The sequence below is a fragment of the Pristis pectinata genome, chromosome 2, assembly GCF_009764475.1.
Source record: "Pristis pectinata isolate sPriPec2 chromosome 2, sPriPec2.1.pri, whole genome shotgun sequence".
In the NCBI taxonomy this organism is placed as follows: domain Eukaryota; kingdom Metazoa; phylum Chordata; class Chondrichthyes; order Rhinopristiformes; family Pristidae; genus Pristis; species Pristis pectinata.
The window spans coordinates 19,727,458-19,744,751 of NC_067406.1; the positions used below are offsets into that span (position 1 = coordinate 19,727,458).

General features: G+C 41.7%; 1 protein-coding gene across 1 annotated transcript in view; it reads left to right on the forward strand.

Moving 5' to 3' along the window:
* The first annotated feature begins 2,318 nt into the window (after nucleotides 1–2,318).
* Nucleotides 2,319–17,294, forward strand: part of LOC127580373 (E3 ubiquitin-protein ligase TRIM39-like) — a 38,966-nt gene continuing 23,990 nt past the window's right edge. The window contains exons 1-3 of the mRNA XM_052033743.1: nucleotides 2,319–2,486; nucleotides 9,962–10,057; nucleotides 12,316–12,463. Coding sequence (XP_051889703.1) covers nucleotides 2,319–2,486; nucleotides 9,962–10,057; nucleotides 12,316–12,463 — 412 coding nt within the window. The remainder of the gene's footprint in view (nucleotides 2,487–9,961; nucleotides 10,058–12,315; nucleotides 12,464–17,294) is intronic.

A 17,294-nucleotide genomic window follows, 5' to 3' on the forward strand; every position in this document is an offset into this window, starting at 1 on the left:
ATGTCGGCACAACATTGTGGGCCGAAGGGCCTGTACTGTGCTGTAGTATTCTATGTTCTATGTTCTATTCAATACATTCCAATTTTTGGACAGGAAGGGAGTCAAGGGTTTTGGGGAACAGGCAGGAAAAGGGGGACGAGATCAGGATCAGATCAGCGGTGACCGGATTGGATGGACGCCCAGATGTGGGGGACTGTGCACTCTACTGCTGGTTCTCTCTCCTGTTCTTGTGCTCTTGGAGCATATGGCACAGAAACAGGCCCTTCAGCTCGCCATGTCCATGCCAACCATCAAGTACCCATCCATACTGACCCCACTTACCAGCACTTTGTCCATAGACTTCAATGTGTTGGCGATTCAGCTGCTCATCTGAATGTTTTCGTAAATGTTGTGAGGGCACTTGCGGGAGAGGGTAGACACGCAGGAAATGGAAGAAATGTGTGTGAGGGCTCCATCAGCCAGAGCAGAGAGGAAGCCAAGCCATTGGGTATATTTAACGTGGAGGTTGATAGGTTCTTGATTAGTAAGGGCGTCAAAGGTTACAGGGAGAAGGCAGGAGAATGGGGTTGAGAGGGAAAAATAAATCAGCCGTGATCGAATGGCGGAGCAGACTTGATGGGCCAAATGGCCAATTTCTGCTCCAACGTCTTATGGCCATGTTTCCTGTCTTACTCTCACCACCTCACCTAGGTTCTGTCTCCCTTTGGTCACCTTTTCCACCCCTCACCCCTTTGTTATCAAGACTCATTACCTTCCCCTACCTGCTTCCACCTGCCCATCATCCCTCCGCTATCTGTTTCACCTCACACCTACAAGTCTCTGTCTTTATTCTCCCTCACCCGGTTCCACCTGCCTAATCTTTTTTCCCTATCTGTTTCCACCTATCACCCACCAGGCTCTGTCTTAACACTCTCCTCTCCCACACTTGGCTCCATCTGTCCATCATCCCATCCCCTGCCCGCCCCACCATCTGATTCCTCCTATCATTTACCTACCTCACCCTTCCCTCTCACTTCTATGTACTGGCTCTCTTCCATCCACACTCTCAGTCCTGAATCCATTCCTTTGCCTCCACAGATGCTGCCTGACCTGCTTTCTTCCAGAAGTGCTTTTTTGCTCCAGATTCCAGCATCAGCAGTCTCTTGTATCTCCAAGACTTAAAAAATCTCATTCAGAGCCCCAGCAATTTTCTTCCAAGGAAGCCTAGGATACATCTCATTTCCCAGGGGAAACTATCCACTTTTAATCCTGATAGGGATTACTTTGCACTAAAATGGACAATTTTTTGTTCTAATTGTGTTTGATTCTTGCAAAAATTGTGTATAATTTATGTTTATGTTTTTCTTGTGAATGCTGCTTCTATGATGCTGTGTGCCTATGATGCCGCTGCAAGTAAGCTTTTCATTGCACCTGTGCATACATGTACTTGTGCACATGACAATAAACTCAACTTTGATTTCAATATCTCTTCCTTATTAATGGTGATCTGTTCCATAGTTTCATCGTCTTCATCCCTGAATTCTCCTCCTATGTCCTTCTCCTTTGTGAATACAGTTGAGAAATATTCACTGTAGACCTCTTATTGTACAACAGTTGGACAATGCTATTCTATTTGATTTGTGTCCCAAATCCTGCCTAATTAATCTCCATTTAGCTGCTGATACCTGCCTCTCCTCCACAGGCAGCTCGCTCAATGAGCAAAATAATTCCCAATCACTGGCAGCTGCCTTCAGGGACGTTCTGGGAGGAGTACAACAGAAGGTCAGGTCAGGCAACATGGGTGAGGGCAGGGGCAATCAGCAGCAGTGTGTTGTAGGGAGAGTTGCCGCCACTCTCCTCCCTCCTCCACACAACAACATTAAACTTTTCTTTATTTAACGGTTCTGGAGAATTGGGATGGGAGCTGACGTATCCTGGAGGAGGAGGACTACATTCCCTGGGATCTGTAGAAAAATATGGTCTCTGAGTTTGGTCACCTAGATGTGTCTCTCAGGGACAATCATGAAGGGAGTTCAGCTAAAACTGGACGCTTTACATCTGTATAATGACTGAGAAATGAAGTCATATCGATTTCTAGCCATGTGTTCTGCTTCTGAGAGGCTAAACACCCTGCCAACAGAAGTAGCAATGTTATTGTGCTCCCTTGTTTCTTAAACAGAAAAAGAAATACTTTTATCAGAGGGAAACAGAAGGGCGGCCTGTGTGGATACATTGTGTTAACTGTGCAGAGAACATTACAACGACAGAAGAATCACCAGGAACCTCCAGTGCAGTCGTGACCTGAATATTCAAACACAACAAAGTAGTCTTTGAGAACCATGTCGAAAAAGCTACTGACTTCCTTGACGAATTGCTCCAAGCACAACGAAGAGTTCAAGCTTTACTGTCAGGAAGACGATGTTCCTGTATGTGTCATCTGTATTGTGGCTGGACGCCATAAGGCCCACTCAGTGGTTACTTTGAACGAGATGCTCAAACATGCTAAGGTAAAGACTACCCACTGCAACTATTTCTCCTTTTCGCCATCATTTAGGTTCACCCGACTCATACCATACTAATCGCAGCCTCCTCACCACGTGGTGTCTCCAATGTTGCAGGGTGCGGATTACCTTTACCTTCTAACCGAAGGTTTGGCACCTCCAGTCTGTGACTCTACAGACCTCGGACTTACCCGCACACGCAGCCAAATTCACCATTGAGCCCAGAAAGGACCCAGGTGCACTTGGCACCAGGCTTCTCGGCTTTATCTTAGCTTAATGCCAGGGATGGCTGGCATGTGAAACGTGATCCCATTCAACTGAATGTAGTCACCAACCCTGTGAAAAAACCCAGGTGCAGGTAAGTGGACGGGAGAGGTCTGGAGGGTTATGGACTGGGTGCAGGTAAATGGGACTAGCGGAATAAAGTTTAGGCATAGACTAGAAGGGCCGAATGGCCTGTTTTCTGTGTTGTAGTGTTCTATGATTCTATGGTTTTAAGTGATTTACTTTTATTTTAACTTTATTTTAATGCCTTTAATTATTTGTTAGGATTTTAAGGCATTTTTAATTGCACAGCCATTGATGAATAAAAACACAGAATGCTGGAAGAACTGAATGGGTCAAGCAGCACATGTGGAAGCAAGAGACATTTGCAGTCTCTTTTGCCTTCATTGATTAATATACTGGCTTACATACCATTGCAAAGCAAGCAGAAGATGGAGGTGAATATCTGTGTCAGCGGATTTTGAGGATGGTGTTGAATGAAGGGCCTGTTTCTGTGCTCCACATATGTTCCTAATTAAAAGGCTCAAACTCTGAATGATGAAACCAGAGGACATTAAGCAGAGAAGGGGGCCATTTGACCCATTGTAAGTGACCTCTCCCTTTGAAAGCCCCATTCTCCTGCTCTTCCCTAGAGTCCACGTTGTTGTTTCAAGTGTGAATTCAATTCTTCTTGTATAACTTTTCATAACTTACATACATGGTTATGAGATGAGTTTTGTTAACTCTAGCACACAGTCCCTCCCAATTGATGGAGTCAAAGGCTTTACTGAGTCCAAAAAAGACCACTTATAGAGGCTAGTGCTACTTTCTTGTATTTGTCACATGGTAAAGATCATTAGAGGGGAGCCAGCATAGATATGATGGGCTGAATGGTTTCCTTCCATGTCATAAAGAAACATAAGAAATATATGCACTGTGCCTCTGTATGGGTGGAATCCACACTGGGAGGTGGCGTTTGAAGATGACTGTCCCTGTGCAGACAGCAGGAAGATCCTCTGTAGTTACCGCATTCAGACTTTACCTCCTTTCATGAAGATGGTCATGGTTAGGGCACCTCAGAGGTTCCAGAGAACATCCTCCTCTTCCCAGAAGTTAACAACGAGGCTGTGGATTTGTGACTGAAATTCTTCAAATCCACAGCTCTTTACTAACCAACCCACAATACAACCTACACATGCTTTCAGATCTCCCATCAAAGCTGGAATCTGGACCTTAGTTCAGAGAAGAGTTTCATAGCACTCATTAGAAAGTAGGGCTGAGCACTTAAAGGAAGATGTGGCAGATGAAGATTCACATCCATGTGGGATCAATAATTGCAATGAACAACAAATGTGTTGTTCAAGGTCCTACATGTGCATCGTCATTGAGCAAACAAATACCATTTTCACCACAAATAATTAAACAACTTGAAGGGGTCTTGAGACTTGGTTTTCCCTCCCCTTCACTGTTTCCTATATTACAATAGTGAGCACACTTCAAAACTACTTTATTGGCTGTAAGGTACTTTGGAATGTCCTGGAGATCATAAAAGTTGCTACAGAAATATAAGTCTTTCTTTCTGGTCTCAGTATCAGCAATGACTTTCTAGAAGGTTATCAGACAAAATTAGTCACTGGGCCATGGTAAAAAATGTTAGGATAGATAACTGAAAGCTTGATCAGGGGTAGATTTTAAGGAATGAAGAACAAGTTGAGAGGCCAATTTTATTGGCAACAGAAGCACCATATGAAGTTTTACTCATTAAATATGCTTCAGAAATACAAGTTGTTGTATTTACATGGTGAAAGAGAGGAACTTTTTCTCTCAGAATTTTTGGATTTCTCGAGAGGTTTAGGGAGGGAAATCCAGAGCATTGGGCTGACCTCAGGTGCTCTCTGTGTGGAGTCTGTACATTCTCCCTGGGACTGCATGGGTTTCCTCTGAGTGCTTCTGTTTCCTCCCATATTCCATAGACATGTGGATTGGTAGGTTAGTTGGCTACTGTAAATTGCCCTGGATGTGTAAGAGAGTGGTGGAATCTGGGGAGAGTTGACAGAAATGTGGGAAGAATAAAATGGGATTAGTGTAGGATTAACGTAAATGGGTGCTTGATGATTGGGGCGGATTCAGTGGGCTAAGTGCCTACTTCCGTACTCTATGACTCTACAACTGAAGGCATGGCTGACAATAATGCAACAATGAAGTGTGAGGAACTTCTGTTCAGTCAAGCTTACTGGACTTTCTGAATGCAATGCGTTAAGTAATGAATGATTTTTATCAACTCACGTCATTAGGAAATTGTGGCTAGTTGCAATAATTGTGGCTAAGAGGATAGAGTATGACGAGCAGCATCATTTGATCTATGACTGGAAGTATGGTTGTGATGGTTTTAATGCCAGGCTGACAACCTAAGTGTTGCTGGATTCAAGTCCCAGCTCTAGGGTCTCAGACTTCTGGCCTCAGTGAATTTGAGAGTCAAATCATTAACAAGAATTCAGTTGTATTGTCACTATTGTATATTTGTGCGTAAGAGTTTCCATCCACATGGTAACTGTATTAATTTAAAAGTATGGTGAAATAAATTTCACCATGTTTTTAAATTAATACAGTTTGTGCAACATATAGAACCATAGAACAGTACAGCACAGTACAGGCCCTTCGGCCCACAATGTTGTGCTGACCTTTAAACCTTGCCTAAGACTATCTAACCCCTTCCTCCCACATATCCCTCTATTTTAAATTCCTCCATATGCTTATCTAGTAATCTCTTGAATTTGACCAATGTACCTGCCTCCACCACCACCCCAGGCAGCGCATTCCATGCCCCAACCACTCTATAAAAAACCTTCCTCTGATACCTCCCTTGAACTTCCCACCCATTACTTTAAAGCCATGCCCCATCACAAAGGACATATCACAAAGAACAGATAAATCATCAAGTAATGTATGAGTGCATTGATTCAAAGCCTGGTAAAAATAGCACACTCAAAAGGGTCGGGGATTATTGCCCCTAACAGGATTGTAAACTTTTCTCCTTGCACATACCCCTCTAAAAGTGGTAAGGGCAGTCTCTGAAAACAATTAACCCCCTGCAATTCCAGCAAAAGAGAATGGAACTGAAAGCACATTTTACATTACTTTCCATTGACCCTGGAAATGCAACAGTCTTTGAATATCCTGTAACAAGCCACACAATCTGTTACACGTAGAACAATTTCAAAATAAAAATGTAATTTTTTGCAGAATGTAATAATGTTTAAGATACAATTTGTTTTTGATTTGATCAGTGTACTACTTAGAGGCACAGTTAGCAATAAAAAGAACATTTAGGGACATTATTTAATGTCCCTTTTAACAAGGTCTTTGGTTAGGACAAACAGAGAACGGAATTGAGCGCTTTCCTGAAATTCTATAAATAAACATCGTGGTCTGAGTCTTGTTGAGATTTCCATCTGTCGTCCCTGAATGCCCACAGCTACCTAGGCAGGGTGTGGATGGTCTTTTTCACTGTCTCTAAGCACCTTCAGGCAATGAGATTTGGGTTGCTGCTAGGATAGTGTAGAAGCTCCACTTCTTAACTGCACCTGACAGCCTTCAGCAGAAGGTAAAAAAGTTGGGGACGGGTGTTGGGGTGTTGGAGAAGGGCACAAAGAAAGTCTAGACTTTCTTTGTGTCAAAGCTGTCATTAAATTTACCAGTTTTTAAATAATTCTAACATTTAGTTTCTATTAATAAGAATTAAAATATAAGAAAGTGATTAAAAATACTTGTAATTAAAAAAATCCTAAAACATAAAGTTGACTAAAAGACATGAAGACACTCTGGAGTTCAGAAGAATGAGGGGTGATCTTATTGAAACATATAAGATCCTCAGGGGGCATGACAGGGTAGATGTTGAGATACTTTAACTAGTGGGGGCAGTCTTGAATGAGGGGATATCACTACAAGATAAGATAAAAACCAAGGTACATAGAAATTTCTTCTCGCAGAGAGTGGTGAATTCTGGAATTCTCTACCTCAGAGTATATTGCAGCCAAATTTGCTGATGATACAAATATAGGTGGGTTAGCAGGTTGTGAGGAGGACACAAAGAGCCTACAAAGGGATACAGGCAGTTTAATTGAGTGGGAAAGAAGTTGGCAGATCGAGTGTAATGTGGGAATATGTGAGGTCATCCACTTTTGGAAGAATTAAAAGATAAAATAATACTTAAATGGAGAGAGATTATAAAATGTTGCAGTATTGCCGATCTTTGTATATGAAATTCAAAAAATTAGCAAGTAATTAAATTGTTAAATTGGTAAATTGATTTATTATTGTCACATGTACCGAGGTACGGTGAAACACTTGTCTTGCATACTGTTCATACAGATCAATTCATTACACTGTGCTTTGAGGTAGTACAAGGTAAAGCAACAACAGAGTGCAGAATAAGGTGGAACAGCTACAGAGAAAGTGCAGTGCAGGCAGACATTAGGTGCAAGGTCATAACGAGGTAGATTGTGAAGTCAAGAGTCCATCTTGTTGTACTAGAGGACCGTTCAACAGTCTTATAACAGCGGGAGAGAAGCTTTTCATTGAGCCTGGTGGTACTCAAATGGGATGTTGGCCTTTGTTGCAGGGGGTGTGAAGTATCAAAGTAGGGTAGTTTTGATGCAACTTTACGGGACACAGGTGAGACCACATTTCGACGACTTGCATACAGTTTTGGATATTTTAACGATTGGATACAGTCTTACTGCATAGAGTTTTGGATACTTTATATTTAAGGAAGGATATACTTATATAGGCAGCAGTGCAGAGAAAGTTCTGTAGGTTGATCCCTGGAATAAAAGGATTGATATGTGAAGAAAGGTTGGGTCTACACCAAATGAGAGATCTTACTGAAACATTAGGTTTTGTGGGGAGATGATAGGCGGATGATGAGAAGAAGCTTCTCCTAGTGGGGTATCTAGAACTAGGGGGCATAATTTCAAAATAAAGCCTTGCTCAATTAAGATGGACATGAAGAGGAATTTCTCCCCTCAAAGGGTTGTGAATCTTTGGAATTCCCAACCCCAGAGAGCCGTGGAGGCGGTCATTGAATGTATTTAAGGCAGTGTTTGATGTACATTTAAACTACAAAGGAATCAAGGATTTTGGGAAGAGAATGGGAGAGTGGCGCTGAAGCGAAGATTAGATCAGATGAGATCTTACCAAACGGCAGAGAGGGTCAAGGATCAATTGGCCTTTTCCTGCTCCTGTTCCTTATGTTCTTATGTAAAACCCTTCATGATTTTGAACACTTCTGTCAAACCTCACCTTAATCTTCTTGCTCTATGAAAAAGAAACTCATCTTCTCCATTCTCGATTTGCAAGAGAAGTTTCCCATCCTTGGTTCCAGTAAATATACCTCTCGAAGACCTGGAGATTCTTCCTTAAAGTGTGGTGCCCAGAACTGGCCACTTAACTCCAGCTGAGGCCTGCTCAGTTTCGAAAGATTTGCTGTATCTTCCTTGGTTTTGAAAGGTATTCTGTCTTAAGTAATTGTAAGGATCCCAGGAGCCCTTCTCCAGCCACTCAGTGTCAGTGTTACGACAATGCTTTCCACCACTTTTGGTTAAGCTGCCAACTTTACTGCAAACATGTGGAGACGCAAGCACGTCCGTGGGAGTCTGACACTGGAGAAATACTAAACCATCTGCACCCTCCTCCCTGCAAGATTGCACAGCAAGATCTCACTAGCATACATATGTCAACCAATGTGTTTTAATTAAATACTCCAAGGCCAAGAGCTGGAGATGAATATCAAGTGAGGTTCTCCAAATATTTCTCCAATGATTTTAGTAAGGTTTCTTCATGTTATAGATGTGATCAAAGAATTGAAAGCTTCAGAGCTAAAATTGATGAAAAGTCTCAATTTGAAACACTAATTCTGTTTCTCTTTCCACAGTTGCTGCCTGACCTGCTGAGTGTTTCCAGCATTATCTGTTTTTATTTCAGATTTCTAGCATTTGCAGTATTTTTGTATTGACATGTTGTTGGTTTGTTTAGTTGTTGAATGCACTGCAATGGATTTTTTTTGTTCTAATTGTGTTCTTTCTTGTAAAAATTGTATATAATTTGTTTAATTTATGTTTTTCTTGTGAATATTGTGTCTCTGATGCTATGTGCCTGTGATGCTTCTGCAATTAAGTTTTACATTGCACCTGTGCATAGATGTACATGTGCATATAACAACAAACTCGACTTTCAATGAACTGGGTGCTGAAAGAACAGTTGCATCAGATTCACCCAATCACAGAGAGGGATGCTTAAGTTATCAAGGAGGAGAATACCTCTTTGGCACTGCTGGCTCATTGATACCTCCTAAGTCTGAAAAAGTGTCAACCCAAAGAGTCTGAACATCAGCAATAATCTCAATACCCCCAAAAGATATTGAGTGTAAATAGATGTATAGCTTTTTGGTCCCAGAGGGTGGAATTTCTCCTTTCATTGCAGGCAGTGTTGGTTTTGCAGCTGTCCAACCTTTTCCAGGAGCTGCAGTCACTCACTCTTGGAATCTGTGATTGTTCTCCTTTCTCTCTGGCCATGAGGTCCCAAGTGCAGCTGCAAATACCAGTGGTAGCCCACCCAAAAATAAAATGGAATAAGACTGATGTTGAAAAATCCACTGGGGGGAGTCAGTGGTTAGTGAGCCAGGAGGGCCAAACCCCATCCTGTCAGCTAAATACTGTCCATAGGAAGACTAGGCTGGCTGGTTGGAAGACAAGGTTGGTCATCTCTGTTGTTTTCCACACAAGTGGAAGTGACCTGTTTTGCAGGGAATTGGCTTTCACCCAAGGACACTTGAAAAACACCCTTCCGTCCATGTTTGATGATTTTCTGGGAAGCCGTCCACAAGGAGGAGATTTACCAGTCCTCTGAAGTATTCTCTGAGATATTGAGCCCACATGACTCAGGCTTTACCTAGACCTGTCCTGAGAATCTGGCAGCACCAACAATGGTAAGTCTTGATTATAACAAGAACTATCAGGAGAGGTGACAGCATCTGGTGCAGTGCTGTATTTGTGTCCAGTGAAAGAATCTGCTCCTTAGTTTCCAGCTTCTAAATGAATTCATTCTGTCACCCATTCTGTGAGTGAGCAGGACAACGTGCTGGGGTTAGCTACATATGTCCATTGCTAAAGAAACTGCTACTGAGTAACAATTCTGTTTTTCTGTTTTACTTTTCAAAGTCAATGTTGGAGTCACAGGCTGGAGACCTACAGACGCACATGTCGTTGATCCAAAACAATATCAAATATATTGCCAACAACATTGTTGAAGTGAACGTGAGTGTCCTTGCCGTGTGAACATAACCTTAATTGTAACCAATGATTAGACATGTCTAGTTGTTACTTACACTTACAGCTAGTTGTAAGATGATGGCAAAACTGCATTAATAAGAAGGGCGTATAGTTCTGATTTATCTTTCTTCCTTGCATGGAACTACGATGGTGAAAGTTGTACAAGCTGAACTGTTCCTGGCTGATGCCAGTATGGCTGGATTTGCAACCTCCGATAGGGTCATCGAGTCATTGATCTATCCAGCATGGAAAACAGGCCCTTCGGCCCAACTCATCCATGCCAACCAAGTTGCCTAACTGAGCTAGTCCCATTTGTCTGGTTTGGCCCATATCCCTCTCAACCTTTCCTATCCATGTACCCGTCCAATTGCCTTTTAAATGCTGTAATTGTACCTGCCTCCACCACTTCCTCTGGCAGCTCATTCCATATATGCACCACTGTTTGTATGAAAAAGTCGCCCCTCAGGTCCCTTTTAAGTCCTTCCCCTCTCACTTTAAACCTATGCCCTCTAGTTTCAGACTCCCCTACCCTGGGGAAAAGACTGTGGCCATTCACTTTATCTGTGTCCCTCATGATTTTATAAACTTCCATAAGGTCACCCCTCAGCCTCTTGAACTCCAGGGAAAAAAATTCTTAGCCTCTCCAGCCTCTCCTTATAACTCAATCCGTCCAGTCCCGGTAACATCCTTGTAAATTCTTTTTGCATCTTTTCCAGTTTAATGGCATCCTTCCTATAGCAGGGTGACCAGAACTGTATGCTGTACTGCAATTATGGCCTTACCAACATCTTGAACAGCTATAACATTATAACCATGATACCCCAGACACTTACCCAGAGATTCAAGGGCCTGGTCCAAAATTGGGGGTTGTGTATTTGGGGAGGTGGGGGTGTTTGGTGGGGGTGATGCATGGAAGATGCTGTTGAGGGATACAAAGACACAGTAGATTCTGGTATTGGTATTGGTTTATTATTGTCACTTGTACTGAGCTACAGTGGAAAAACTTGTCTTGCCTACCGATCATACAGGTCAATTCATTACACAGTGCAGTTACATTGAGTCAGTACAGAGTGCATTGATGTAGTACAGTTAAAAACAATAACAGTACAGAGTAAGGTGTCACAGCTACAGAGGAAGTGCAGTGCAATAAAGTCCAAGGTCACAACAAGATAGATCGTGAGGTCATAGTCCATCTCATTGTATAAGGGAACTGTTCAATAGTCTTATCACAGTGGGGTAGAAGCTGTCCTTAAGTCTAGTGGTATGTGCCCTCAGGCTCCTGTATCTTCTACTCAATGGAAGGGGAGAGAAGAGAGAATGTCCTGGGTGGGTGGGGTCTTTGATTATGCTGGCTGCCACACCAAGACAATGAGAGGTAAAGACAGAGTGCCTTTAGCCCATGAATCCGCTGTTCTCTGATAGGGAAAAAAAAGTTCCTTTATCATTCCTTGCTGTTTTTCTAAGATGCCTTGTTCTGAGTGGCAAGGGGCTGAACATAGTGAGGCCATCATAGCACAATCTGACATTAGGAGCCTCTCTACTGAAAATGTGGCACAAACCCCTGCATTTTGCTTATGCCAGATGCAAGTAGGACACTTCACATTTTATTGGACAAATGATGGCCAAGAATTCCAGATGTTCTTTTGTCCAGAATGCCCAAATGTTCCAATACCCCAAATGTCTGGATCTTCTACTGACCAGAATATCCAAATGTTCTGTGACACTGAATGCCCAGATGTTGTATTAGCTAGAATGGCTTGGTGTTCCACTATGCAGAATACCCGTTGCTCCTCGCACATTCCAAGATGTTCTGCTCCCTAGAATGCCCTGATGATGTTACTCAGAATGGCTGAATATTCCACTATGCAGAACACCCAGAACACCTCAGATTACACAGATGCTGAACAACCGGTATGCCTGAATGTTCTATTATCCAGAATATACACATATACCATTATCCAGAATACCTGGGTTTTCACCTACACCTGAATAGTTCACCATCTAGAATATCCAAATGATCTATTACCCAGAATAGCTGGATGTTATATTACCCAGTGTGCTTTGGTACTCAGCTCTCCAAAGTGATCTATATTCATCCACTTGTACAACTGGCTGACAATTGGCAACATAGCTTTTACTATTATCTGTTAATGCTGATTAGTGATGGCAAGAATAAGCCAGCAAATGTTTTCTGTTTAGCTATTTAGATCCACTGTACCTGACTTGTCCTCATTTGTCTACAGGCCTCAACATCAAGACTTCAGAAGCAACTATCTCAGAAGTACAGGGATATGATTACAACATTGAAGAGGGTGGAGGATGAAACAATGGCCATTGTCAAAGCCGAACAGATGAAAATCATTAACTCCTTAAATGAAAGCATAAGCAAGAGTGAGAAGGAAGCACAGGAAATACAGTCAATGATCGAACAAATTTCATTCCTTTGTAAAGGGGGGGACATTTATCAAATCATGCAGGTAAGATATTAAGTGGTTGATTTTCTAATTCCACATTCTTGACATACTGCCATAATAGTTAAAAACTGGCAGGGAGGATGCTGGTTTTCCCAAAGAGGGCAACAAATAGCAGAAAGCTTCATTTTTTTTGGAAGTCTCCTCTTAAATGAGAAGAATAGAAAATCTACTGTGATAAAATACTGTGTGTCCATTCAACTTCACTCTATTCACAGTCTACACTTGTTTATTCTGTCATGGATTTAGAAATGGAGCTGTAGTATACTGGCCCAAGTTCCATCACAAGATCACAAGACAAGGGAGCAGAAGTAGGCCATTCGGCCCATCGAGTCTGCTCCAAAGAAAAGGGAAAAGAAAAAGACTGAGAAATGGGGAGGGGGCAATGAAAAAAAAAACAAAAAAAAAACAAAAAGCAAAAAAACCCAAAAAAAAACAATAACAAACTATTCTAACCCCAATTTCCGGCCTTATCCCTATATCCCTTGGTGGGTGAATCCAGGACCAGAGGATACCTTGAATAATTAGATATCTATCTATCTCTTCCTTAAACGCCTCCAATGATCTAGCCTCCACTGCTGTACGTGGCAAGGAATTCCATAAATTCACTACCCTCTGGCTAAAGAAATTTCTCCTCATCTCTGTTTTAAACCTGTACCCTCCAATTCTAAGATTGTGCCCTCTGGTCCTGGATTCACCCACCAAGGGAAACAACTTGGCCACATCTACTCTGTCCAGTCCTTTCAACATTTTAAATGTTTGTATAAGGTCCCCTCCCATTCTTCTGTACTCCAGTGAGTACAGTCCAAGAGCCGACAAATGCTCATCATGTGTAAGCTCTTTCATTCCAGGAATCATCCTCGTAAATCTCCTCTGAACCCTCTCCAACATCAGCACATCCTTCCTAAGATATGGGGCCCAAAACTGTGCACAGTATTCCAGATGAGGCTTCACTAGTGCCCCGTAGAGCCTCATCAACACTTCCTTACTTTTATACACTATACCTCTCGAAATGAATGCCAACATAGCATTCGCTTTCTTTACCACCGATCCAACCTGGTGGTTAACCTTTAGGGTATCCTGCATGAGTACACCCAAGTCCCTTTGTACTTCTGTACTTTGAATTTTCTCCCCTTCTAAATAATAATCTGCCCGTTTATTTCTGTTTCCAAAGTGTACAACTGCACATTTCTCAACATTGAATCTCATCTGCCATTTCCTTGCCCATTCTCCTAAACTATCTAGGTCTCTCTGAAACCTACCTGTCTCCTCAATACTCCCTACTCCTCCAGCTATCTTGGTGTCATCCACAAACTTAGCCACAAAACCATTTACCCCATCATCCAAATCGTTAATGTACAAAGTAAAAAGAAGCGGCTCCAACACCGATGTGGGAGTATTGCCAAGATAAGATAATACTCAGAAGAAAATTGATCTGTCAGGATAATATTAGACCACTCGAGTTTTAAGTCCAGGCATTTAATGGCATTCATCACTAAATGTGACAGAACTGCAGAGCTTTGATCTAATCTGCTTTGCTCAGTGCACTGCAAGCAGTTTTATTGGAAATTGGAAATCTGAAGCAGGCCTTGAGAAAATGTGAACCACTGTTTAGTTTAGATTTTGCCATAAGCATCAACCTTCTTTCTTTCCTACCTTTATTCACTCTTTCATCCTTTCATTCTTTCTTTCACTCTTTCACAAAACAGAACTGCTTGCAAGTACTCAGATCAAAGCAAAGCTCTGCAGTTGTGCCACATTCCGTGATGAACGGGGATGGACAAGGGAACAGCAATGCTTAAGGTGGTTCCTTGAATTTTCCATGACGTCTGCATCCTCAATAATTAATAAACAAGAGAAAAGATTTCTTTTCTCCTTCTTTCTTTTCCTTTTTGTTTCAGTCTTTCAGCTTTTCTCTTTTTTGGCTTCCTCTTTCTTCTTTTCATTCATTTACTCTCTTTGCCTTTCTTTCACTTGCTTTACTTCACCTTTTACCCACCTTCTTTTTACTCTTTCACTCCTCTGTTTCTTTCATTTCTATGTTCTGTTTCATTCTTCCTTTTGTTTATTCTTTCTTTCACTTTCTCTCTTTCACTTTCTTCTTCTCAACTTTCTGTTTCACTTTCTTTCATTCACTTGCGCTTTTGTTTTCTTTTCCCACTTTCACTTTCGTTCTTTCTCTTTCTTTTCTTTATTTTCCCCCATCCTTTCGTCTTTCTCATTCTCACCCTTTGTTACTTCTTTTTGTTTCACCCTCGGCCTCACTCTTTTTCTTCCTTTCTTTCACCTTTTGACTTTATTTACCGTCTTTCACTTTCTTTCTAAGTCCCTTTTCTTTCCACTTTCATTTCTTCCACGTTTTCATTCTCTTTCATTTTTTTCTTTCACTCTTTCTCTTTCTTACTCTTCCCGTCCTTCACCCTTTCTTACACTGGTTTACCTTTGCTCTTCCACTTGATTTCATTCTGTCACTCACTTTCCTTTTACTCTTTTATTTCTGTTCTTTCAGTCTATTCCATTCTGACTCCTTCTTTCACTCTTTTCCATTTTTCCTTCTTTCACCTTTTCATTTTTTATTTCCCTATTTCCATAATTCTCCAGAGATTCCAGCACAACAAACCAGACTAGCACACCAAAATCATGCTGAGGGCATTCTACACTGTTGGATCAGAGGTCAAATCATGTCCATGTAAAACACCCCATGGTAGTACTTTGAAAAAGACCACGTAAATGCTCCTTGGTGAGCTGACCAGAAGCCATGAAAGTTGCTATACTTGATCCAACAAAGGATGACATTAAATTGGAAAAAGGTTGTCATTAAACTGGAAAGTGTGCAAATCAGATTTACAAGGGTGTTACCAGGAATGGAAAGTTTGTGTTTATAAGGAGAGGCTGGATAGGCTAGGACATTTTTCCCTGCTGCATAGGAGGCTGAGGGTGACCTTATAAGAGGTTTACAAAATCATGAGGGGCATAGATAAGGTGAATAGCCATTTTCCCAGGTCTAAAATTAGGAGGGAATAGGGTTAAAATGAGAGGGGAAAGATTTAAAAGAGACCCAAGGGGCAACTTTTCCACACAGAGGGTGGTGGGTACATGGAATGAGCTGACAAGGGAAGTGGTAAAGGCAGACGCAATTATGACATTTGACAGACGTTTTGACTGGTGCATGGAAAGGAAAGGTTTAGAGGTAAATGGGACTAGCTCAGTTTGGCAACTTGATTGGCATGGATGAATTGGGCCGAATGGCCTATTTCCGTGCTGTATAGTTCTGTGACTCCATGAAAGCTTGCTGGAATGGCTTTAGAAAGTTGTGATGTGATTGTCCTACTAACAGGATTATCTGAGATTTATACCCATAGAAAAGCTTGTTTGTTCATTGAGTAATTCTTCACAGATAGAATGATGGATGTGCTTCTTTGAAAACCACAGATGAAGAATGTAGGGAAATGCTGAGGAAAACGTTGGATATAGAACTGAAAAAGAATAGCAAGGAATATGGAGAAAGAGAGGTGAAGTAGTATTACATGGGTGAGCTGCCATGGCAAACCAAATGGGAGAGGGTTTCTCTGCTCACACATCCAGTCTCTGTTTTCACAAGAGTGTGGAGAATGTAGAGGAACAGAGGAACCCATAGACATGCTAATAGATAGGTGGTAGGACAGATAGATAAGGTGGTCAGGAAATTTTATGAGATCTTTATTGGCCCAAATATACAATGTAAGAACAGAGAAGTAATGCTGCAACTGTGTTTTACTTCACAGTTTAAATTACTGTGTACACTTTTGGACATAATGCTTTAGGAATGATGTGACAAAGGGTTGTGGAGGAGATTTATGAGGATGAAAAGCAACAAAAAATCTGTAGATGTTGGAAATATGAAACAGAAAGAATATTGCAGGATATTCAGTAGGTCATGCAGCCTCCATGGATAGAGAAATGGAGTCAACGTTCCAGATCATTGACCCTTCAGATTTATTGAGGACGTTGCCAGGGCTGGAGAAGTTTAGTTATGAAGAAAGATTGCATTAGCTACAGAAACTACAGGAAAATAACCCACCTTCTTTCTTAATCACCTAACCTGCTTCTCCTGGGATCAGTGGACAATTTTTTTCCTCTGCACTTCTAACATTTATTGTGTATTTCCCTGTCTTATTTGTTCTCTCCAAAATGGATTGTTTCACATTTTCCCCACCTTTCTTCCTGATCAGTGCATGAATATCTTTGTCACTTTAAAGTTTTCTTTGTCACGGCACCATCAACTTCTGTATCATTTTCCTTGGAGAGACGGAGGATGAGGGGGGACCTGATAGAGGTGTATAAGATGATGAGAGGTATTGATCGGGTAGATAGTCAGAGGCTTTTCCCCAGGGCTGAAATGGTGGCCACAAGAGGACATAGGTTTAAGGTGCTGGGGAGTAGGTATAGAGGAGATGTCAGAGGTAAGTTTTTTACTCAGAGAGTGGTGATTGCGTGGAATGGGCTGCCGGAAACGGTGGTGGAGGCTGATATGATAGGTTCTTTCAAGAGACTGTTAGATAGGTACATGGAGCTAAATAAAATAGAGGGCTATGGGTAAGCCTAGTAATTTCTAGGGTAGGGACATGTTCAGCACAGCTTTGTGGGCCGAAGGGTCTGAACTGTGCTGTAGTTTTTCTATGTTCTCTGTTCTATTTATCTAACTCTTTGGAATACAGAGCTTGAGCAGAGTATATATTGGTGGAGGGGTAAAGAATTAAGAGGGGCATAGA